Source organism: Oncorhynchus clarkii, chromosome 1 (assembly GCF_045791955.1).
Source record: "Oncorhynchus clarkii lewisi isolate Uvic-CL-2024 chromosome 1, UVic_Ocla_1.0, whole genome shotgun sequence".
In the NCBI taxonomy this organism is placed as follows: domain Eukaryota; kingdom Metazoa; phylum Chordata; class Actinopteri; order Salmoniformes; family Salmonidae; genus Oncorhynchus; species Oncorhynchus clarkii.
Window position 1 is genome coordinate 77948939 of NC_092147.1, and position 25272 is coordinate 77974210.

At 42.4% G+C, this 25272-nt stretch overlaps 1 protein-coding gene across 1 annotated transcript in view; it reads right to left on the reverse strand.

Moving 5' to 3' along the window:
* LOC139412810 (zinc transporter 6-like) overlaps nucleotides 1–25272 on the reverse strand; it is a 75227-nt gene that overhangs the window by 21092 nt on the left and 28863 nt on the right. The window contains exons 6-10 of the mRNA XM_071159540.1: nucleotides 24850–24915; nucleotides 18371–18451; nucleotides 13836–13871; nucleotides 12967–13061; nucleotides 606–654 (exon numbers count right to left, since the gene is read on the reverse strand). Coding sequence (XP_071015641.1) covers nucleotides 606–654; nucleotides 12967–13061; nucleotides 13836–13871; nucleotides 18371–18451; nucleotides 24850–24915 — 327 coding nt within the window. The remainder of the gene's footprint in view (nucleotides 1–605; nucleotides 655–12966; nucleotides 13062–13835; nucleotides 13872–18370; nucleotides 18452–24849; nucleotides 24916–25272) is intronic.

Sequence of the window (25272 nt, forward strand, 5' to 3'; positions counted from 1 at the left end):
CTGTAAAGGTGCAAGATGATCTCAACACTGGACTGAAACAAAACCCACCAACATTCATTATTTAGACAAAACAAGTGAGGCGATTCATCATCCTGGAAGATAGTGGAGAGGAGTTTCTCTGCACAGAGTCTCCAGAGGTGACGGCCAGGAGCAGGAACTGAAAGCATCCAGCAGGTCTTAACCTCAGGGCGAGGGCGCACAGCACAATATGGTGGAAGTGAAAGGGAAGATAAGAGTTTCACCTCTGACCTCTACAGGTAGGTTTGGCCTGAGGGGGTAATTTTAATCCATGGGAAATGACATGACACCAGCCCTTGCTTCTCATACCTTATAAACATCCCAAGCTCAATCAATTAAGCCAATACATTTCCCTAACAAAGACACTCTGTAAAGTTTTGCTGAATATACTACACCCCATGTCGTGTATATTTCATTTATCCTTTAACCTCAATTTAACTGGGACAGACTGCTAGTTATATTACACACACACTGTGGTGCATCCATCTCCTGAGGGATTATTGGGAGGGAAACTGTCCACTTGTGGACTAAAGGGAAAAACAAGGAGGATCGAAACAGCAGGATGACTCACTGAAAGGGGATCTTACCTTCGACTTAGGTCTGCGACATGCTCCTGGAGCCAACTGGTGCTGGCAGCTGTTGGGGTGATGGGGGAGAGAGAAGACAGAGACAGACGACAGGGGTAAGAGTTAGACACAGGCGGAGAGCATCACTCTAGCAGCCCTTATCTGCAGTCTGTTCCCATACGTCTTTCGTTGCGGCGGTAACAGAAGCCTGAGTGCTATTTGAGCGGAGCGTGTCCTCTGAGCTGTCCACCCCACAGGATGGCTTACCCTCACAGATGACTGACCAGAGGAGGGCACAGATATTATTTTAGAGCATCCCACCGCCATCTGGGATGTTTAAACACAAATGGCTAAAGAGCAAACCTCTCAGTCTATGTCACAGAAATGTAGGCTAGTGGTTTAGGTAGATAAGTGAAAGAGACTAGAAACAAGCCTTAGTAGAAAATAACAACGCACAAGGCTACATCCAGTGATGGCCGAGACCAGCTTAACATAAATTGAGACAATATAATTTCCCCCTCCCACAAATACAATCTACACTCTAAAAGACAATTCAGGAAGGAAAATATAGTATGTACACTACATGACAAAAGTATGTGAAGATCTGCTCGTTGAACATCTCATTCCAAAATCACGGGCATTAATATGGAGTTGGTCCCCCCTTTCCTGCTATAACAGCCTCCACTCTTCTGGGAAGGCTTTCCACTAGATGTTGGAACATTGCTGTGGGGGACTTGCTTCCATTCAGCAACAAGAGCATTAGAGAGGTCGGGCACTGATGTGGGGCGATTAGGCCTGGCTCGCAGTCGGCGTTCCAAATCATCCCAAGGTATTTGATGGGGTTGAGGTCAGGGCTCTGTGCAGGCCAGTCAAGTTCTTCCACACCGACCTCGACAAACCATTTCTGTATGGACCTCGCATTGACCTGGGGCATTGTCATACCCAAACTGTTGCCACAAAGTTGGAAGCACAGAATCGTCTAGAATGTCATTTTATGCGGTAGCATTAAGATTTCCATTCACAGGAACTAAGGGTCCTAGCCTGAACCATGAAAAACAGCCAAAGACCATTACTCCCCCTCCACCAAACATTATACTATGCATTGGGGCAGTTAGCGTTCTCCTTGCATCCACCAAACTTTGATTTGTCCGTTGGACTACCAGATGGTGAAGCATGATTCATCACTCCAGAGAACGTGTTTCCACTGCTCCCGAGTTCAATGGTGGCGAGTTTTACACCACTCCAGCCAACAATAGGCATTACGCATGATGATCTAGGCTTGTGTTCGGCTGCTCGGCCATGGAAACCCATTTCATAAAGCTCCAGACAAACAGTTATTGTGCTGATGTTGCTTCCAGTTTTTATGCGCTACACGCTTCAGCGGTCCTGTTCTGTGAGCTTGTGTGGCCTATCACTTCGCGGCTGAGCCGTTGTTGCTCCGAGACGTTTCCACTTCACAATAACAGCACTTACAGTTGACCGGGCAGCTCCAGCAGGGCAGAAGTTTGCAAAACTGACTTGTTGGAAAGGTGGCATCCTATGACGGCGCCACGTTGAAAGTCACTGAGCTCTTCAGTACGGGCCATTTCTACTGCCAACGTTAGGCTATGGAGATTGCGTGGCGGTGTGCTCGATTTTATATACCAGTCAGCAATGAGTGTGGCTGAAAGAGCCGATTACACTAATTTGAAGGTGTGTCCACTTACTTTTGGCCATTAAGTGTATGTCAACAACTGTTCTATGGATGTGCGTGCGTGCATATATATGTGTGTGTGTGTGTGTGTGTGTGTGTGTGTGTGTGTGTGTGTGTGTGTGTGTGTGTGTGTGTATATGTATGGGAGGGTGAGGGATGGTGAATATGAATGCGTAGGAGGGTGGGTGAATAGGTTATATGTTGGGCGGGAATGAATGAGAATGGATGGATGGGTGTAAGTGTGCCGGAGGTACAGTAAGGAGGGTGGGCAAGCATGGGAGGTCGGGACAAGCTTAGTTTGGGTGGGCAAGAATGGGAGGTCGGAACAAGCTTAGCTTGGCTGGGCAAGGATGGGAGGTTGGGACAAGCTTAGCTTGGCAAGGATGGGAGGTTGGGACAAGCTTAGGTTGGGGGGGCAAGGATGGGAGGTCGGGACAAGCTTAGCTTGGGTGGGCAAGGATGGGAGGTCGGGACAAGCTTAGCTTGGCTGGGAAAGGATGGGAGGTTGGGACAAGCTTAGCTTGGCTGGGCAAGGATGGGAGGTTGGGACAAGCTTAGCTTGGCTGGGCAAGAATGGGAGGTTGGGACAAGCTTAGCTTAGCAAGGATGGGAGGTAGGGACATGCTTATTTGGGACAAGGGTGTGATAGCACAAGCTTGACTTGAGTTGGGTAAAGGGGGGAGAAAATAGGGAGGGGGAGGTGGAGAGGGATGGATTTGGCTTGGGAGAAAGGGAAGGAAGGATTAACAATACTACAATCTAATTGTATTTATTATTTTGACTTGCAAACCTGCTGTAAAATGAATAAGAGTTCTGGAAAGATTAAGAGAGGATGTCGAGTCATTACTATTCCTTGTTTCTCATTATAGCTAAGATTCAAGGGTGGTTATTGGCGAGAGTGGAGAGGGGCTCTATCTGAGGGGTTGGGATGGGGTGACTGGGAGGGCATCACACACAACTCTGAGGTGTGTGTGGGGCCTCCACTCATCTCACTTCAGTCTCTCGGTGGACCGACTCTCCCTAACTAGACCCCACCAACCACTAGAATTTAATTTAATTAATACAAACTGACCACAATACATAAGTGGCAGTCTTTCTCCAATCTACCTACAATGTCATAATCCACAGACGGTTGGTAAATGAGGAAAGGAGATGGTGCTTGAAAGCTCTAAAAAGGAAAAGCGCCTCAAAGTACCAAGAAGTACTTTACTTTGTTTTTTTGTATGTTTTCAGTTACACGTTTACTCAGCCCACATGAACACACATTCTTGGTAATGTATATTATAACTATGTATTCATAATGACTCTCCCAATTAATGGAATACCCATAGCCCTCATAAAATATTCTAGCAGACATGACCTATTATGTTCTTCAATGATAGGCGGAAGCGACAAGGTTAACCCTGATTGTTACCGACTGCTAAATGACTACATTGATATTGAAGTCATTTAGAAGTCACTCTTATCCAGAGAGACTTACAGTTAGTGCATTCTTCTTAAGATAGCTTGGTGAGACAACCACATACCACAGGCATAGTAAGTACACTTTTCCGCAATAAAGTAGCTGTCAGCAAAGTCAAAACTAGAGGGGGGGGGGGGTTGTGGTGAGAAGGGGGATTATTTAACCCCCTAGAGTCTAATCTCCGTCTAAGCTGCTTTCAGAGCTAGAAGGAGTGGGTGGGGTGGTCAAGTGCAAGTGAAGAGGGGGATTATTTACTCTTTGAAAAAGGTAGGGTTCCAGGTGTTTTTGGAAGATGGGCAGGGACTCCGCTGTCCCAGTTTACGGGAGAAGCTTGTTCCACCATTGGGGTGCCAGGACAGTGAAGAGCTTGGACTGGGCAGACTGGGAGCTGCCCTCCCATAGGGGTGGGATGGCCAAAAGAGAACAGGAAGCAGAACAGAGTGCTTGGGTTGGGGTGTAGGGTTTGAGCATAGCCTGAAGGTAGGAAGGTTGTGCACTGGGGCCTCCCACTCCTCTTTCTATTCTGGTTAGAGCCAGTTTGCGCTGTTCTGTGAAGGGAGTAGTACACATCGTTGTACGAGATCTTCAGTTTCTTGACAATTTCTCGCATGGAATAGCCTTCATTTCTCAGAACAAGAATAGACTGACGAGTTTCAGAAGAAAGTTCTTTGTTTCTGGCCATTTTGAGCCTGTAATCGAACTCACAAATGCTGATGCACCAGATACTCAACTAGTATAAAGAAGGCCAGTTTTATTGCTTCTTTAATCAGAACAGTTTTCAGCTGTGCTAACATAATTGAAAAAGGGTTTAGTAATGATCAATTAGCCTTTGAAAATGATCAACTTGGATTAGCTAACACAACATGCCATTGGAACACAGGAGTGATGGTTGCTGATAATGGGCCTCTGTACGCCAATGTAGATATTCCATTCCATTTTTAAATCAGCCGTTTCCAGCTACAATAGTCATTTACAGCGTTAACAATGTCTGCACTGTATTTCTGATAAATGTTATGTTATTTTAATGGACAAAACAGTTGCTTTTCTTTCAAAAACAAGGACATTTCTAAGTGACCCAAAACTTTTGTGTGGCTGGTGTGGTTGACAGCCCATGGGCTTACATGATAACCACACCACAAAAATAATAACAACATTCAATTTAACTAGGCAAGTCAGTTAAGAACAAATTCTTATTTACAATGACGGCCTACCCCGGCCAAACCTGGACGACGCTGGGCCAATTGTGAGCCGCCCTATGGGACTCCAAATCACGGCCGGATGTGATACAGCCTGGAATTGAACCAGGGACTGTAGTGACGTCTCTTGCACTGAGATGCAGTGCCTTAGACCGCTGTACATAAGTACAAAAATAAAAAAGGTTTGTTAAAATAGATAAAACCAACTAATTATAAATGTATAAATTAATTGATCAGTTACCACAACATTTTTTTTTGTTTAAATGTGTGTGTGTGCGCGCATGTGAGAGTTAGGCTATATGGAGGAGATTACTGAGTAGTTTGGTTCATCAGGCTGACCCCCAGTCTTCGCTTGAAGTTATTGAGGGATGAGGTTTGGCAATGTGAAGATAAGAATTTCAGAGTATAGTATCTGATAGACTGAGGTGCGACAGTGGAGAGGGTAAAGGTTATCGCAGTGTCTTTTGTTATATAAATGGATTTCAGAATTGAGCTGGAAGAATCCATTGAAGGGTTTAGACAAAATTAGTATTTGTAGATGAAAGTACATGATATTGAGTTTCTTAAACAAAGGTGCAGATAGAGCCAGTTAATTAGAGGCGGCAGCTAGTCTTGCAATTTTTTTTTTTGTATGATGAGCAATTTGTGTAGGTAGGAGGACTATGTACTATCATGACTATCTCCTGTTCAGATCTGAAGGATCAAGTTAAAGTGGGCCCGCTTTATAGCGCCCAATCTCTCCCGCAGAGGGGAAGAGGGGTGAAGTTGGCCATTTTATGACGGCTAGAAATTCCTTGCAGAAACTCTCTGCCTGGACATGCAGTATTGAGAGAGGATTTACTCTTTAGAACAATGACATTCTTTCCACCAAAACTCTAACATCAAAAGGTTGAATAATGAAACAATATTTCTGAAATCCATGCGGTTGGAGTGGTGCGTGGGTACTCGAAGAACAATTGTGAGATCAGCTGTGTTTGGGGATCTCATGAAGGACACTATAACAACATAACTATATCTGAATGTATATATTTCCCAGTTCTCAGGTTCATATCCAAATGTGGGGAAACATATATGATTAAATATGAAACTATTTGTGAGAAGATGTAATCTGATGTTCGCCTTCTAAATGAGAGAATTGTTTTTCATACAAAGTCTTAACCAAGTCAGTGGCGATGCCTACGTGAGCACAGACATTACATCGGCGTCATGGAACTCCCCCTTTTCCCAGAGTGTATAAAACCCACTTCTGACAAAATCTACAATAGGCCAACGAGACCAACAGCATGAGCTGAGAAGGACGTAATGGCTAGAACTCTGAAACTTTCGACAGAGAAGAAGAAAATCTCTACAAAGACCAGAGGACGTAACGACGCAGTCCAAACGTCACGAATGGTTAAGAAATCTACAAAACTAAAGACTACACATTCACAGTCTGCAGCTGTATATGTAAAATAGTCTAGGAAACTCGACCGAAGACGAGAGGAAGACGAGAGGAGAACATTTCCCTATCGAACGACCAAATGGTACTCTGAAAGATCCATTCTGGAGAACATTTCTCTATCGAACGACCATTGCATTATGTCCACTAGGGACTTCTCATTGCATTATGTAGTACTCAATGCATAACCTATCCTGTGTGTGTGTTTATGTAATTCTGTGTGATTATTTAGTTAGTAAATTAATAATTAAACCAATTCGTATATCGCCGATTCATCATTTATGCTAGGGTTCGTGCAGATAGCCAAGAGTTTGCGACATTCAGAATGACTGATGAGGTAATAATATATTAATAAGTGACTATAATCGATAAGGTATGAAAGTACCCGAAGAGAGTTAAATTCGGGAAATAGTAACTCAACATTTTCCAGTAGTGCACCAACTTCCTAGTTAATTAATGTTTACATTATTAGTTTAATCACGTAATAATTACACAGAGAATTGATTTGATAATAAAACAGTCTTCACTTTAATGATAGTCCAAAGACACAACATTACTGACCCAGACAATATTACAGTAAATGACACATGAGTAAATTAAGCTATAGAGTTAGGAAGCAAGCCTGATGAACCAAATCACCAATCTTTCTGATTATACCAACAGATTTCATCACTTTGCTGCAGACAAATTGAATATGATCTTTCCAGGATACCGTTTCATCAATTAAAACTGAGGAATCTAGTGGATGGGACCTGTTCCATTTCATTCCCACCAATTGGCTCTTCCTTTTACAATATTTCTTATTCGTACCAATTAATACAATAAAGTATAATTTCTTTTTACATTTTAAGATAAACAAATTATCTGTGACCGACCGGCTCTATCTTACATTAACAAATAAATAATTAAATGGTGTTTTTTTATTTATTTTTACAATAATTGTACAATAATTAAAATTGATTAAATGTTTTTTTTCTCCTCATCGTCACATAATACCCCATAATGACAAAGCAAAAACAGGGTTTTTAGACATTTTTGCTATAAAAAAACCTTGAAATATTACATTTACGTAAGTACTGTATTCAGACCCTTTACTCAGTACTTTGTTGAAGCACCTTTGGCAGTGATTACAGCCTCAAGTCTTCTTGGGTGTGTTGCTACAAGCATGGCACACCTGTATTTGGGGAGCTTTTCCCATTATTCTCTACAGATCCTCTCAAGCTCTGTCAGGTTGGATGGGTGTCAGAGTGACCATCGGGTTCTTGGTCACCTCCCTGACCAAGGCCCTTTCCCCCCGATTGCTCAGTTTGGCCGGGCGGCCAGCTCTAGGAAGAGTCTTGGTGGTTCCAAACTTCTTCAATTTAAGAATGAGGGAGGCACTGTATTCTTGGGGACCTTCAATGCTGCAGAATGTTTTTGGTACCCTTCCCCAGATCTGTGCCTCGACACAATCCTGTCTCTGAGCTCTACGGACAATTCCTTCCACCTCATGGCTTGATTTTTGCTCTGACATACACTGTCAACTGTGGGACCTTATATAGACAGGTGTGCGCCTTTCCAAATCATGTCCAATCAATTTAATTTACCACAAGTGGACTCCAAGTTGTAGAAACATCTCAAGGGCGATCAATGGAAACAGAATGCATCTGAGCTCAATTTCGAGTGACATAGCAAAGGGTCTGAATACTTACGTAAATGAGGTATCTGTTTTTTATTTGTAATACATTTCAAAACATTTCTAAAAAACTGTTTTTGCTTTTTTTTTTTTACTTTTCCATTTAATTATTAGATTAAGGCTGCAATGTAACAAAATGTGGAAAAAGTCAAGGGGTATGTAAACTTTCCGAAGGCACTGTATATCATACACTACAGTTGAGGAACAATTGGAAAGGATTTCTGCTTTCAAAGTTGATTAACATGTCACCCCACTTTTGAGAAAATGGCCCTTGAATGTTTTGGTACACCTACTGGAGAGCTCTTTGCCTACACCCATTCAGCATCGTTCAGACCCTCTTAAGCCTTAGCCCCACCCATCTCTTTAAGGATTCAGATGAGGCCATGTGCTTAACAGAGCGAGTATGGCAGTGTACTCAACCAAAGATTAAGACTAAAGGCTGGTTTATACTACGTCTATCTACATGTCTGTAGACAGTTGTCACAGTGACATCACTAATATTCCATTGTTGTCCGACATTCAAACTTGTTGTTATGAAAAACGCATAAACACAAAAACAACTATCAGCCTGATCGTCCAAAATAGCCTAACTGGTGTATTTTAACACCAATAAACCCATGCATTTAAATTATGAATGTAGTATACAGTGGGGCAAAAAAGTATTTAGTCAGCCACCAATTGTGCAAGTTCTCCCACTTAAAAAGATGAGGCCTGTAATTTTCATCATAGGTACACTTCAACTATGACAGACAAAATGAGAAAAAAAAATCCAGAAAATCACATTGTAGGATTTTTTATTAATTTATTTGCAAATTATGGTGGAAAATAAGTATTTGGTCACCTAGAAACAAGCAAGATTTCTGGCTCTCACAGACCTGTAACTTCTTCTTTAAGAGGCTCCCCTGTCCTCCACTCGTTACCTGTATTAATGGCACCTGTTTGAACTTTTATTAGTATAAAAGACACCTGTCCACAACCTCAAACAGTCACACTCCAAACTCCACTATGGCCAAGACCAAATAGCTGTCAAAGGACACCAGAAACAAAATTGTAGACCTACACCAGGCTGGGAAGGCTGAATCTGCAATAGGTAAGCAGCTTGGTTTGAAGAAATCAACTGTGGGAGCAATTATTAGGAAATGGAAGACATACAAGACCACTGATAATCTCCCTCGATCTGGGGCTCCACGCAAGATCTCACCCCGTGGAGTCAAAATGATCACAAGAACGGTGAGCAAAAATCCCAGAACCACACGGGGGGACCTAGTGAATGACCTGCAGAGAGCTGGGACCAAAATAACAAAGCCTACCATCAGTAACACACTACGCCGCCAGGGACTCAAATCCTGCAGTGCCAGACGTGTCCCCCTGCTTAAGCCAGTACATGTCCAGGCCCGTCTGAATTTGCTAGAGAGCATTGGATGATCCAGAAGAAGATTGGGAGAATGTCATATGGTCTGATGAAACCAAAATATAACTTTTTGGTAAAAACTCAACTCGTCGTGTTTGGAGGACAAAGAATGCTGAGTTGCATCCAAAGAACACCATACCTACTGTGAAGCATGGGGGTGGAAACATCATGCTTTGGGGCTATTTTTCTGCAAAGGGACCAGGACGACTGATCAGTGTAAAGGAAAGAATGAATGGGGCCATGTATCGTGAGATTTTGAGTGAAAACCTTGTTCCATCAGCAAGGGCATTGAAGATGAAACGTGGCTGGATCTTTCAGCATGACAATGATCCCAAACACACCACCCGGGCAACGAAGGAGTGGCTTCGTAAGAAGCATTTCAAGGTCCTGGAGTGGCCTAGCCAGTCTCCAGATCTCAACCCCATAGAAAATCTTTGGAGGGAGTTGAAAGTCCGTGTTGCCCAGCAACAGCCCCAACACGTCACTGCTTTAGAGGAGATCTGCATGGAGGAATGGGCCAAAATACCAGCAACAGTGTGTGAAAACCTTGTGAAGACTTACAGAAAATGTTTGACCTCTGTCATTGCCAACAAAGGGTATATAACAAAGTATTGAGATAAACTTTTGTTATTGACCAAATACTTATTTTCAACCATAATTTGCAAATAAATTAATAAAAAATCCTACAACATTTTGTCTGTCATAGTTGAAGTGTACCTATGATGAAAATTACATGCCTCTCATCTTTTTAAGTGGGAGAACTTGCACAATTGGTGGCTGACTAAATACTTTTTTGCCCCACTGTATGTCAAAGTTTGGCACATGCACAGGATACAGAAGGTGTAAACGGTACAGGTAGACAACGAACCATAATCCCAACCCATAACATTACTACCATGAATGAATCTGCAAGTAGCTAAAGCTAACCAACTAGGTTCAATGTTAGCTAGCTAACAGACTAACAATGCAAAAGGATTTCTGAGATACAAATAATATTACTACACAGATCATACACGTAACGTAACGTTAGCTAGCAAGCCAGCCAGCTAACGTTAGTTAGCTAACTAACAGTATGTTTTAACATGCAATGAAAATTGAGAAAATTAGAAACATAATATCTGAAAATGAAGCTAGCTAGACTCCCTTAACCGTATACATGGCTGAACGCTTCTCCCTCTCTGTCAAGGATGCCATAGTTGCCCTTAGTTTGAAAATGCAATCCAGAGATGTGCTTTATACAACAGCCTTCTTTGTGTTCTCTTTTTGACTCCCTCCGCATATTTGCAATCAAACGCCAGAATTTTCTCCTTGGGTTTCATACCCTGCTTCCACCGGGTATTCCAGTGATTTCAAAACTAGGTCAACTTCTTTGGTGACAACACTGTTGATCACCGTTTCAGAAGAGTCTACAATGTCTGATTCAATGATTTTATTTGAACCTAAATCAGGGATTTCCTCATTGTCTGATTCATTTTCAGAGTCAGAATGGCACGATCATCCAGCAATAGCAACACTTTTGAAGTTTGTGATATCTTTCAAAAAAGCTACATTAGAAAGGATTACCTACACATACTGAGCAGCTCATGTTAAACATATGAATGCTACATGGCAGACCAATCCGAATTCATCCCTCAGCATGTCCAGCCCAGCCATTATCTCAGCCAATAATGGTTAGCTGGAAGGTTCCTGTCTTTCTCCGTAGCTAAACCAACTAGGTTCGTAATTTAACAATTATACTTGTATTTAAGGATGGCAAACATACACAAGCAAGACAGACTTTATCACACATGCATCAGTATGATAAACAGAGCGAAAGCAGAGAACTGATTGCACTTTACTAAACGAGCGGGAGATCACCAACTCACAAGTTAGTGCTGTGGATACAAGCAGTTAGCGGGGGCAGTAAGTCAGAATACAGGTCAAAGATGCTTGGGACACTTCACCCTTACCCTCCTTAAAAACAATGACATTTCTTGAAACACTGACAAATTGTTAAGTCTACCAAATGTAGTGTACTGTGTTCATAATAGTTTTGGGGACAGAAAACTGAGATGGAATGTCGACTCAGTTTCATCCTGCTCCATCTTCTAGCTCTGCCTGCACTGGACCTCCTCTCCTCACTATATCCGCTGGTGACTGAACATTCCAATCGGATTAAAGAGATGACCCCATGTGACATGTCGGAATTTCACCTTTCGTCTGATCTAAAGGTGCACACTAATATGACAATCATCAGTCATTGTGTACTACATCACTGTTACTCAACACAACCTGCTAAGATCCAAACACAAGAACTCCTCCTTCCAAACCGAGGATTGGTGGAGGCACAAGCAGAGCCATTCAGAGGTCTCCTCTGTGGCACGTGACTGGGTGACAGACAAGGCCGACTGAGAAGACTGCTCATTCGTCCATGATCTAAGCACATCTCGTGTCGTAATGGTCCTCGAGCAGATTAAGTCATTCTAAGGCAAGGCGAAGGAGGACAGCAAGACAGCCGTAGGGCTCCTAACCAAGCATACTGCTCCACTAAAGACCTTAATTACATAAGATAGCAAAGCCATTTAGCCTTCCTAAGAGGCCATGGACCAAATACACCCCATCTGCACTGATCAAAAACTTTGGGCAAATCGGAGCGGACACTAATACAGAAAAGGCCATAGACAAAGGGGACAGTGTCAACATTTTGCTTGTGTGTTGTAAACATTGGGCTCAAAACAAACAAAGACAGAAAGCTCAGCTTTCTACGCTGCCCTCTACTAGGTAGAGTGCTGACTGTGTGATCTCCATGGGTTGTGTTTTCCTCTCGTCTCCCTCCATTCATTCATTTACTCCAGCTCTCTTCTATGGCCATTCTCATCTCTTTCGCTCACCTTACTGCTTACCTCCCATCGCTCCTCGCTCTCTAGCAAACTTAGTTTTTTCTCAGAATACTGGTTGTATTGTGAGCTAGAGTAGAGACAGTGCTAATGACGTGCAAAGGGCTGTGTGTGTACACTATGAAAAGTCTCATTGGATTTCAGTGAGTCTGTTGTAGGGGGTCAACTAGTATAGGGGCTGGATTGTCCCAGAGTCCATAACTGTGTCAATGACGATTTACAAACTAACAGTGAGAGATGACAGCTTGGGCCCTGCTTAGTGAATCACTGCAGTCACAGACAGGCATCGTGCAGCGCCAGCTCCCCAGCTGGCAGCTCAGGTTAATAGCAGCCAGAATGCAACAGACAACCACGTACAGCAGGACCAGGCACAGTAGGGCGGCACCATGGCTACTAGGACTGCCATGTACCACAGACAGAATTGATTATCAATGACTGTGTGGAATCCATTACTGACAAACACAGTTGAAAACAAGACCTAATACTATCCCAGAATGAACTACAAAAATGTTGCTTTATAAATGACATACTGTGATATCGGCAACCTCTTTTTCCATACAGTAAGTTAGTAGAGACAGTTCATTATAACCTCCGATATACTAGGCAGTGAGGAGAGTCAGAGTTGACCTACCTTCTGATACGTAGACAAAGGGCTTGTTCTTCACAGAGAGAAGAGTTAGCAGGTTGAAGAACAGAGCTACAAAGGTCCCCACCAACAGACGACCCCTACACACACACACACACACACACACACACACACGTACCATTATCAGTACAAAATAGACGCACACTTGTAACACATTGATGTCAAACATAGCACACACACTCTCCATGGCTTGTACAGTTGTCTCCATTGCCGTTCACTACACAAGTACTAGGCTAATTACTGTTAAAGTTGGAATACATGACACTTTCACAATGAAGTTAAAGAAGAAGTGAATTGTGATGGAAAACAAACACGTGTAAAAGTGTCCAAAACACAAACATCAAAACAACCAAATAGAGACAATTCAATTTTTTTTATATCCAAAAACAAATCAACTGAGGCAGATTTTAATGCTGAGGGAAGTCAGTGGGTGCTGCATTGTAAATGGATGTTCTACACTAGATTAAATGTTGTGGTACCTGGAACATGTGACGTCTTGCCTGGCTAACACCTGCTGCCCAGCAGTGAAAATAATACTTGTGGTTTTAGTGATAGAGCACTCCAATGTTCCACTGCTTTGAAATGTAATCTCGTCAACGGAGACAGGTTTAAGTCGGTCTTGTTTTCATCAAACTACTAATCTTTGTTTCATAATGGTGATCCAGGCTGTGGCGAGTGATGGCAACATAATTAGCTGAAAATCACATTGTTTTCAGTTTAGAGAGACGAGAGCGACGGTAGGCTAGCACTGTCTGGACCTGCCTGTGATGTTTGTTTGGGCTGCTGTTCTCCCTGGAGTGTGTGTGTGGAACACGGGCGTGTGGGCAAGCGTGTTTGGACCGGGGCCTACTTACGTGTGCACCTCAGGCTGCTCCACGAATCTCTCCACACTGACAAAATAACAGAAGGGAAGAAAAACAGTGTCACATAGAAACACGGGACAATATGGGACAAGTTAATAAACAAGAAAGGTACCACGTGACCTGACAAGGAAACCCTCTGTTGGGCTGTTATAGTACAAGGGCACTTCATATACCAGGAAACTCTCTATTGGGCTGCTGTTCTAGTCATACTCGCATTCGTAGTCGTATCCATTTTATCATAGTTGATACTCGAAATCGGATCTACTCGTGATCGGAAAATCCGGAAGTGAGCTTTAAATGCCAGTAAAGCGTATACCTCAAGTGTGCATTGCTTCGCTATCACTCAGAGCTCATCGTTATGTTGCTTAACTCTTCCACACACATTGTTCAAAGGCAATCGACCCTGACAGATGAAAATGCACATGATTTATTTAGTCCTATTCAATTATCAACAAAATAAGCTAATAAATAGCATAATGCATGGCTGGCTACTGCAGCCTGTATTTATTACAGACACAGATTTACAGTGCCTTCAGAAAGTATTCACACCCCTTGAATTTTATCACATTTTGTTGGTTTACAACCTGAATGGATTAAATAGAGATGTTGTGACTGGATTACACATAATACCCCATAATGTCAAAGTGGAATTATGTTTGATATTTTTTACAAATTAATTCAAAATTAAAAGCTGAAATGTCTTGAGTCAACTACTCAACCCCTTTGTTATGACAAGCCTAAATAAGTTCAGGAGTAGAAATTTGCTTAACAAGTCACACAATTAGTTGCATGGACTCCCTCTGTTTGCAATAGTGTTTAACATTATTTTTGAATGACTACCTCATCTCGGTACCCCACACATACAATTATTTGTAAGGTCCCTCAGCCGAGCAGTGAATTTCAAACACAGATTCAACCACAAAGACCAGGGAGGTTTTCCAATGCCTCACAAAAAGAGCGCTTATTGGTAGATGTGTAAAACAACTCAAAAAGCAGACATTGAATATCCCTTCGAGCATGTTGAAGTTATTAATTACACATTGGATGGTGTATCAATACACCCAGTCACTACAAAGATACAGGCGTCCTTTCTAACTCAGTTGCCAGAGAGGAAGAAAACTGCTCAGGGATTTCACCTGGAGGCCAATGGTGTCTTTAAAACAGATACATAGTTTAATGGCTGTGAAAACAGAATGTATCAGCCTAATTGACAGAGTGAAAAGAAGGAAGCCTGTACAGAATAAAACAAATCCAAAACATGCATCCTGTTTGCAACAAGGCACTAAAGAAATACTGCAAAAAATGAGGCAAAGCAATTAGCCCCTTGTACTCAGGACAAAACGTTATGTTTGGGGCAAATCCAATACAACACATTAATGAGTACCACTCTCCAAATTTTCAAGCATAGTGGTGGCTGCATCATGTTATGGGCATGCTTGTAATCGTTAAGGACTGGGGAGTTTTTCAGGATAAAAAAAATAAATGGAATGGAGCTATGCATAGGCAAATTCCTAGAGCATAACCTGGTTCAGTCGGCTTTTCATCAGACACTGGGAGATTAATTCACCTTTCAGCAGGACAATAACCAAGGTCAAATATACACTGGAGTTGCTTACCAATATTTTTTTATTTTTTTTATTTCACCTTTATTTAACCAGGTAGGCTAGTTGAGAACAAGTTCTCATTTGCAACTGCGACCTGGCCAAGATAAAGCATAGCAGTGTGAACAGACAACACAGAGTTACACATGGAGTACACAATTAACAAGTCAATAATACAGTAGAAAAAAGGAGAGTCTATATACATCGTGTGCAAAAGGCATGAGGAGGTAGGCGAATAATTACAATTTTGCAGATTAACACTGGAGTGATAAATGATCAGATGGTCATGTACAGGTAGAGATATTGGTGTGCAAAAGAGCAGAAAATAAAATAAATAAAAACAGTATGGGGATGAGGTAGGTAAAAATGGGTGGGCTGTTTACCGATAGACTATGTACAGCTGCAGCGCTCGGTTAGCTGCTCAGATAGCAGATGTTTGACGTTGGTGAGGGAGATAAAAGGCTCCAACTTCAGCGATTTTTGCAATTCGTTCCAGTCACAGGCAGCAGAGAACTGGAACGAAAGGCGGCCAAATGAGGTGTTGGCTTTAGGGATGATCAGTGAGATACACCTGCTGGAGCGCGTGCTACGGATGGGTGTTGCCATCGTGACCAGTGAACTGAGATAAGGCGGAGCTTTACCTAGCATGGACTTGTAGATGACCTGGAGCCAGTGGTTCTGGCGACGAATATGTAGCGAGGGCCAGCCGACTAGAGCATACAAGTCGCAGTGGTGGGTGGTATAAGGTGCTTTAGTGACAAAACGGATGGCACTGTGATAAACTGCATCCAGTTTGCTGAGTAGAGTGTTGGAAGCAATTTTGTAGATGACATCGCCGAAGTCGAGGATCGGTAGGATAGTCAGTTTTACTAGGGTAAGTTTGGCGGCGTGAGTGAAGGAGGCTTTGTTGCGGAATAGAAAGCCGACTCTTGGTTTGATTTTCAATTGGAGATGTTTGATATGAGTCTGGAAGGAGAGTTTGCAGTCTAGCCAGACACCTAGGTACTTATAGATGTCCACATATTCAAGGTCGGAACCATCCAGGGTGGTGATGCTGGTCAGGCGTGCGGGTACAGGCAGCTAACGGTTGAAAAGCATGCATTTGGTTTTTACTAGCGTTTAAGAGCAGTTGGAGGCCACAGAAGGAGTGTTGTATGGCATTGAAGCTCGTTTGGAGGTTAGATAGCACAGTGTCCAAGGACGGGCCGAAAGTATATAGAATGGTGTCGTCTGCGTAGAGGTGGATCAGGGAATCGCCCGCAGCAAGAGCAACATCATTGATATATACAGAGAAAAGAGTCGGCCCGAGAATTGAACCCTGTGGCACCCCCATAGAGACTGCCAGAGGACCGGACAGCACGCCCTCCGATTTGACACACTGAACTCTGTCTGCAAAGTAATTGGTGAACCAGGCAAGGCAGTCATCCGAAAAACCGAGGCTACTGAGTATGCCGATAAGAATATGGTGATTGACAGAGTCAAAAGCCTTGGCAAGGTCGGTATCACGGCTGCGTGGTCCCATGGTGTTAATACTTGCGTACTATTGTTTGTACAGATGAACGTGGTACCTTCAGGAGTTTGGAAATTACTCCCAATGATGTACCAGACATGTGGAGGTCTACAATTTATTTTCTGAGGTCTTGGTAGATGTCTTTAAATTTTCCCATCATGTCAAGAAAAGAGGCACTGAGTTTGAAGGTAGGCCTTGAAATACATCCACAGGTAAACCTCCAATTGACTCAAATGATGTCAATTCGCCTATCAGAAGCTTCTAAAGCCATGACGTAATTTTCTGGAATTTTCCAAGCTATTTAAAGACACAGTCAACTTTGTGTATGTAAACTTCTGTCCCACTGGAATTGTGATACAGTGAATTATAAGTGAAATAATCTGTCTGTAAACAATTGTTGGAAAAATTACTTGTGTCATGCACAAAGTAGATGTCCTAACCAAGCGACTATAGTTTGTTAACAAGAAATGTGTGGAGTGGTTGAAAAACAAGTTAATGACTCCAACCTAAGTGTATGTAAACTTCGACTTCAACTGTATATATGGACACAGTTTAGTGCCAAAAATAAGAGGTTATATAATATTCCTGATCTTTCTTATATCTTTGACACTTCAGAACAAACTTCCTTTTTATTTTTTGGGAGGAGAAACTGTTGTTCCATGTAGTGAATCTGGTATTCAATATGTTTGTATGGGCTAATTGTATTAAGGCCCAATTTTTTTTTATACTTCAGGTAGTATTACAATTCAAAATCAAATTGCTAAATGATCCTTGGTAGGACCTTTTAAAAATAATTCCATATAGCTTAGTAGAACCCTCCACCGTGTTAGACAGGGCTTAGACTCTTATGGATTAAGTAACCATACCAAATGTAATATCATACTAATTTGAGTGTCCCCCCCGCCCGTTTCTCTCTCTCTGAATGACGGAAGCCTTGTTACACACGTGCTTGACATGTTGTTTGGCAGCCAGGTGAAAGAAACAGTGTAACGTCATCACCTCTCCCCTCCTCTACCCTGCAGAGACGTGACCGCTAGATAAACCCTGCCTTCTCTAATGGGTGCTTCAGGTTGAGGTGTGGACATAGGTACGAACAAACATTCCCACAGTGCTGAAATGTCCTACAATCATCAACACAACCCCCCCGAACACACTGCACTAGCCCTACATAGGACACACATGGTCGATGTACTAGTTGGCAGCCGAGTGAAAAGAGGTAGTGACTGCGCCGTCATCAGCACCCCCCCTCTAAAACCCTCGCCTGCCTGAGCAGTGACCTCTGGATAAACCCTGGCTCTGATCGCCTTGGCCCTAGGTGTGGGCACAAGCAGACATTCTCACAGCTCTGAAATATTCAGTAGCCCCCGTCCCCCACCCCGTGTCCCAAAACAGGGGTAAACCCTGGTTCCACCTACCTCTCCTTCAGGATGAACAGAGCGCCCAGCTGCACCAGCACCGTGGAGGCAAACACAGCAAGGACCTCCAGTCGCTTAAACCTGGTGGAAAACACACACACACACGTGAGCAATCAAGCAAACGAATATAACTGAAAATACACATGACTGACAGAGATCATGTACCATACATTTTCATTTGAGCTACTGAAAGACTACCAGGATGCTTGAAAATATAATTTTTAAATGTTTTATTGTCACTGATCTTATTGTCTGATATGAAAATTCCAACAGACAGATAAAAATAAACATTCTGTACAACAATAACAGAGGTACATGAATATAACAACATACAACACAGGGGTTTTGGGACTGAGTGATATGATGCATAGCACAATTCTCTGTGTCCGTTCTGTAAGCATTAATGAAAATCCTACTGTATCCAGAACATAGAAAGTGGAACACAAGTAGTAGTGTAGTGTATAAAAGGTACACTGTTAAGACCAGAAGTAAGAAGTTTCCATCTGTAAATGTACATAATTTGGTTATTTCCTTGTCCCCATGTCAATGTTTAGTAACATGCTGCACTGGGAAAGCTGGATAGACAGAAGGGTTAGGGAGAGTTGCTCCGTTGAAATGAGATAATCTGTCCAGTGGCTGACCCATTGTACTGGCCCAGTGAGCACATTAGGGCCAAATCAAGCTGAAAAGCAGCTTTCTATGCAGCCACCACTGCTCAACACCCTAAGGTCAAAGGAAAAAAAGCAAACCCACAGAGCCCTATGCCAAACAAACAGAGCTCTACCCGATAAAAACAGCTTGCATGGTGTGTCAAAGGCTGTGTGTATGAGATGATTAGGGACAACACACACAAACATACAAAGGCTAGACCGTACTGCGACTGTAGTCAGTCACGGGCAAACAAACACACGGCCATCAACACAGGTCAGGAGCTTAACCTCTAGTCTAGAGTCTAAACAGATAGTAATGTATTTTTTTTTTTTTAAGTATCTTAAGTGTGTTTTGAAGTGTCTGTCCTGTATCTAAATTATCGAAGATAGATCAGGAAATTATTTATATATATTTTGTACCCATATTTAACCCCTTTTTTTGGCACTAAACTACTTCCATATATATATATATATATATATATATATATATATATATATATATATATATATATATATATATATATATATATATATATATATATATCTCATTGCTAGATAGCCATTTTCAAGTATTGAAACCGATTTTCAACACCATTGAAGTCAAAACTGTAACTAGGCCACTCAGGAACATTCAATGTCATCTTGGTAAGTAACTCCAGTGTATATTTGCTTCGTGTTTTAGGTTATTATCCTTGTCGATGACAAGTATACCCATAACATGATGCAGCCATCACCATGATTAAAAATATTAAGAGAGTGGTGTTGTGTTGGATTTGCCCCAAACATAATGCTTTGTATTTAGGACAAAACGTTTTTTTTTGCACTATTACTAAAAACAGGTTTTTAGAAACGGTTTCAAATGTATTACAAATAAAATAGAAAAACCTTATTTACATTATTCAGACCTTTTGCTATGAGGAATTGAGCTCAAGTGCATCCTGTTACCATTAATCATCCTTGAGATGTTTCTACAACTTGATTGGAGTTCACCTGTGGTAAATTCAATTGATTGGACATGATTTGGAAAGGGGCACACCTGTCTATATAGCTGTCTCACAGCTGACAATGCATGTCAGAGCAAAAAGTTCAGAGACAGGATTGTGTCGAGGCACAGATCTGGGGAAGGGTACCAAAAAATGTCTGCAGCATTGAAGGTCCCCAAGAATTGAAGGTCCCCAAGGTCCCCTTCCCATCGTTCTTTTAAAAATAATTTTACCCCCTTTTTCTCCCCAATTTCATGGTATCCAATTGTTTAGTAGCTACTATCGTGTCTCATCGCTACAACTCCCGTACGGGATCGGGAGAGACGAAGGTTGAAAGTCATGCGTCCTCCGATACACAACCCAACCAAGCCACACTGCTTCTTAACACAGCACGCATCCAACCCGGAAGCCAGCCGCACCAATTGGTTAGCGCGCACTGCGCCCGGCCCACAGCAGGAGTCACTGGTGCGCGATGAGACAAGGACATCCCTACCGGCCAAGCCCTCCCTAACCCGGACGACGTTAGGCCAATTGTGCGTCGCCCCACGGACCTCCCGGTCGCGGCCGTTTACGACAGAGCCTGGGCGCGAACCCAGAGTCTCTGCGCCACCCTGGAGGCCTCGGCTTCCATCATTCTTAAATGGAAGAAGTTTGGAACCACCAACACTCCTCCTCAAGCTCTCCGCCCGGCCAAACTGAGCAATCGGGGGAGAAGGGCCTTGGTCAGGTAGGTGACCAAGAACCCGATGGTCACTCTGACAGAGCTCCAGAGTTCCTCTGTGGAGATGGGAGAACCTTCCAGAAGGACAACCATCTCTGCAGCCCTCCACCAATCAGGTCTTTATGGTAGAGTGGCCAGATGGAAGCCCCTTCTCAGTAAAAGGCACGACAGCCCACTTGGTGTTTGCCAAAAGGCACCTAAAGGACTCTCAGGCCATGAGAAACAAGATTCACTGGTCTGATGAAACCAAGATTGAACTCTTTGGCATGAATGCCAAGCGTCACGTCTGGAGGAAACCTGGCACCATCCCTACGGTGAAGCATGCTGGTGGCAGCATCATGCTGTGGGGATGTTTATCAGAGGCAGGGAGTGGGAGACGAGTCAAGATCGAGGGAAAGATGAATGGTGCAAAGTAGAGAGATCCTTGACGAAAACCTGCTCCAGAGCACTGAGGACCTCAGACTAGGGCAAAGGTTCACCTTCCAACAGTACAACGACCTTAAGCACACAGCCAAGACAATGCAGGAGTGGCTTTGGGACAAGTCTCTGAATGTCCTTGTAGCCCAGCCTTGAGCCCGGACTAGAACCCGATTAAACATCTCTGGAGAGACCTGAAAATAGCTGTGCAGCGACGCTCCCCATCCAACCTGACAGAGCTTGAGAGGATCTGCAGAGAAGAATGGGAGAAACTCCCCAAATGCAGGTGTGCCAAGCTTGTAGCATCCTACCTAAGAAGAATCGAGGCCGTAAGCACTGCCAAAGGTGCTCCAACAAAGTACTGAGTAAAGGGTCTGAATACTTATGTACATTTTATACTTGAATTTATTATTTTATACATTTGGAAAAAACTGTTTTTGCTTTGTCATTATGGGGGATTGTGAGTAGATTGGTAAGGGAGAAAAACAATTGAATCTATTTTAAAATAACGCTGTAACGTAACAAAATGTGGAAAATGTCCAATACTTTTCAAATGCACTGTATCACAGCCATTTAACTGTGCAACTGGTTTAAAATCACCATTGGCCAAATCCCTCAACGGTTTTCTTCAACTGAGTTAGGAAGGATGCCTGTATCTTTGTCGTCACTGGGTGGATTAATACAAGTGTCATGAATAAGGTCTTACTTTTATTTATTTTTATTTTTTGATTTATTTTTTAAATCTACCAATAGATTACCTTTCCAAAGCATTGGAAAGCCTCACTGGTCTTTGTGATTGAATCTGTGCTTGAAATTCATGTGTTTGAATAACTACCCCATAAAGAAATGGGGTAGTTAGTTCTTCAAAAATCATGTTAAACACTATTACTGCACACAGAGTGAGTCCATGCAACTTAGACTTGTTAAGCACATTTTTACACCTGAACTCATTTAGGCTTGCCATAACATAGGGGCTGAATACTTATTGACTCAAGACATTTCAGCTTTTAATCTTTTATTAATTTTTAAAGATGTCTAAAACATATTTCCACTTTGACATTATGGGGCAGTGTGTGTAGATCAGTAACACACAATCTACATTTAATCAATTTTCAATTCAGGTAGTAACAACAAAATCTGGAAAAAGTAGAGGGATGTGAATACTTTCTGAAGGCACTTTACAACCATTCATTTTTAAAGCTGGGCTACCTTCAAACAAGTCCTGCGAGGCTTGTGGGCGTCCTAGAGCAAAACCACCGGCATGTACATGTTCGTGAGAGTTTCAACTTCGAAAAGGGGGTTATCATATTAGCCCAAACTGTTTGGTCGCTACAGACATTTCAAATTAAATCAAATTTTATTTGTCACATACACATGGTTAGCCGATGTTAATGCGAGTGTAGCGAAATGCTTGTGCTTCTAGTTCCGACAATGCAGTAATAACCAACAAGTAATCTAACCTAACAATTCCAAAACTACTACCTTATACACACACAAGTGTAAAGGGATAAAGAATATGTACATAAAGATATATCAATGAGTGATGGTACAAACCGGCATAGGCAAGATGCAGTAGATGGTATCGAGTACAGTATATACATATGAGATGAGTAATGTAGGGTATGTAAACAAAGTGGCATAGTTTAAAGTGGCTTGTGAAACATGTATTACATAAAGATGCAGTAGATGATATAGAGTACAATATATACATATGAGATGAGTAACGTAGGGTATGTAAACATTATATTAAGTAGCATTGTTTAAAGTGGCTAGTGATATATTTTCCCATCAATTTCCATTATTAAAGTGGCTGGAGTTGAGTCAGTGTGTTGGCAGCAGCCACTCAATGTTAGTGGTGGCTGTTTAACAGTCTGATGGCCTTGAGATAGAAGCTGTTTTTCAGTCTCTCGGTCCCTGCTTTGATGCACCTGTATTGACCTCGCCTTCTGGATGATAGCGGGGTGAACAGGGAGTGGCTCGGGTGGTTGTTGTCCTTGATGATCTTTATGGCCTTCCTGTGACATCGGGTGGTGTAGGTGTCCTGGAGGGCAGGTAGTTTGCCCCCGGTGATGCGTTGTGCAGACCTCACTACCTTCTGGAATGCCTTACGGTTGAGGGCGGAGCAGTTGCCGTACCAGGCGGTGATACAGCCCGACAGGATGCTCTCAATTGTGCATCTGTAGAAGTTTGTGAGTGCTTTTGGTGACAAGCCGAATTTCTTCAGCCTCCTGAGGTTGAAGAGGTGCTGCTGCACCTTCTTCATGACTCTGTCTGTGTGGGTGGACCAATTCAGTTTGTCCGTGATGTGTACGCCGAGGAACTTAAAACTTACTACCCTCTCCACTACTGTCCCGACGATGTGGATAGGGGGGTGCTCCCTCTGCTGTTTCCTAAAGTCCACAATCATCTCCTTTGTTTTGATGACGTTGAGTATGAGGTTATTTTCCTGACACCACACTCCGAGGGCCCTCACCTCCTCCCTGTAGGCAGTCTCGTCATTGTTGGTAATCAAGCCTACCACTGTAGTGTCGTCCGCAAACTTGATGATTGAGTTGGAACAGGGAGTACAGGAGAGGGCTCAAAACGCACCCTTGTGGGGCCCCAGTTGAGGATCAGCGGGGTGGAGATGTTGTTCCTCGTGAGAAGACCGATTTTCAGGATGTCTCCTGGTCTGACAAACTTCCACCGCAGACGCGGAAGGAGGACGCAGTAGATAGAGACGCAGCACATGCCAAAAAAACAGGTCTCTAGCTAAAACAGGCAGATATAGATGGAAATTGTTTTATTATGTTAATTATATATTTTTTTCACAGGGGTGTGTCAAACATTTATTCCAGTGCCAAAATTTACCAAAAAGTCTAAGTAGGATAGTTTTGGTCATAAAGTCAGTATATTCCAAAACTGGGTTTTGTGAGATGTGTAACTGAAGATGTCACTTACATCATGGTTGGGTTCTGATTTCAATCCTGCCCACACAGGACCAAAGCCTGGCACAGTCTAATCCTGCCTGGCAGTAATCAAATCATCCAGATCACAGATGCCCAGTATGCTGCAGAGCACACTATCCAATCGCTCACCAGAATCAACCCGCGCATTCAATTTATAGACATCCAAACTAAACATTAGTATGCAGCACCTCAAACTTGTTTAAACAACAATCCATACACAAGAAAATGTTATGTTGAAAAAACAAGTTGCTTTTTAAAAACGGCTTGGGTATTCATTCATGAACTAACGTTAGAATCACAAACACCAAATTTATCAAAGACAACTACATCTAGAAAGCAGGAAATGCAGTATTCCCTGACCAATCATGTTCACGATGTCCTGCTGCCTCTCCCGGTTGCTAAGCAATTCGGTATGGTGACTGGGGGACAAACATTACTGCCAGGATATGATATAGCGAACATAACACCCACATTGAACCACACAATTCTAATTTTTCTTGATGAGTACCGGAAATGCCCAGGAGGGAATTTGTAAGTTTAGCGCCTCTTTAAACAGCCTAAGATGTGTGGGAATGGAAGTGTTGTATCACATACAGTACATTAAAGCATACACCAAAAAAATCCAGTAGACATTAATAAATCAATACAAGTCAATGGAAACATGATCATCAAATGACTCCATTTTTAAATAAATAATAACAGTGGAGGTCATCATTTTAGAAAACAGGCTACTGTAGAATCAGTATGCTAATGGACATACCCAAACGAGAAGAGCTGACTAGGCTTCTTCATGGCCACCCAGGAACTCAGCAGACAGGTGATCAGACTGTAGGCCAACAGGTACACATACATTACCAGTCAAAAGTTTGGACACACCTACTCATTCAAGGGTTTTTCTTTATTCTTACTATTTTCTACATTGTAGAATAATAGCAAAGACATCAAAACTATGAAATAACACATATGGAATCATATAGTAACCAAAAAAGCTTTCGTCAAGGCAAAGGGTGGCTACTTTGAAGAATATATTTTGATTTGTATAACAATTTTTGGGGGTTATTATATGATTCCATGTGTTATTTAATAGTTTTGATGTCTTCATTCTACAATGTAGAAAATAGTACAACATTTACAAAACCCCTGAATGAGTAGGTGTCCAAACTTTTGACGGGAACTGTAAATC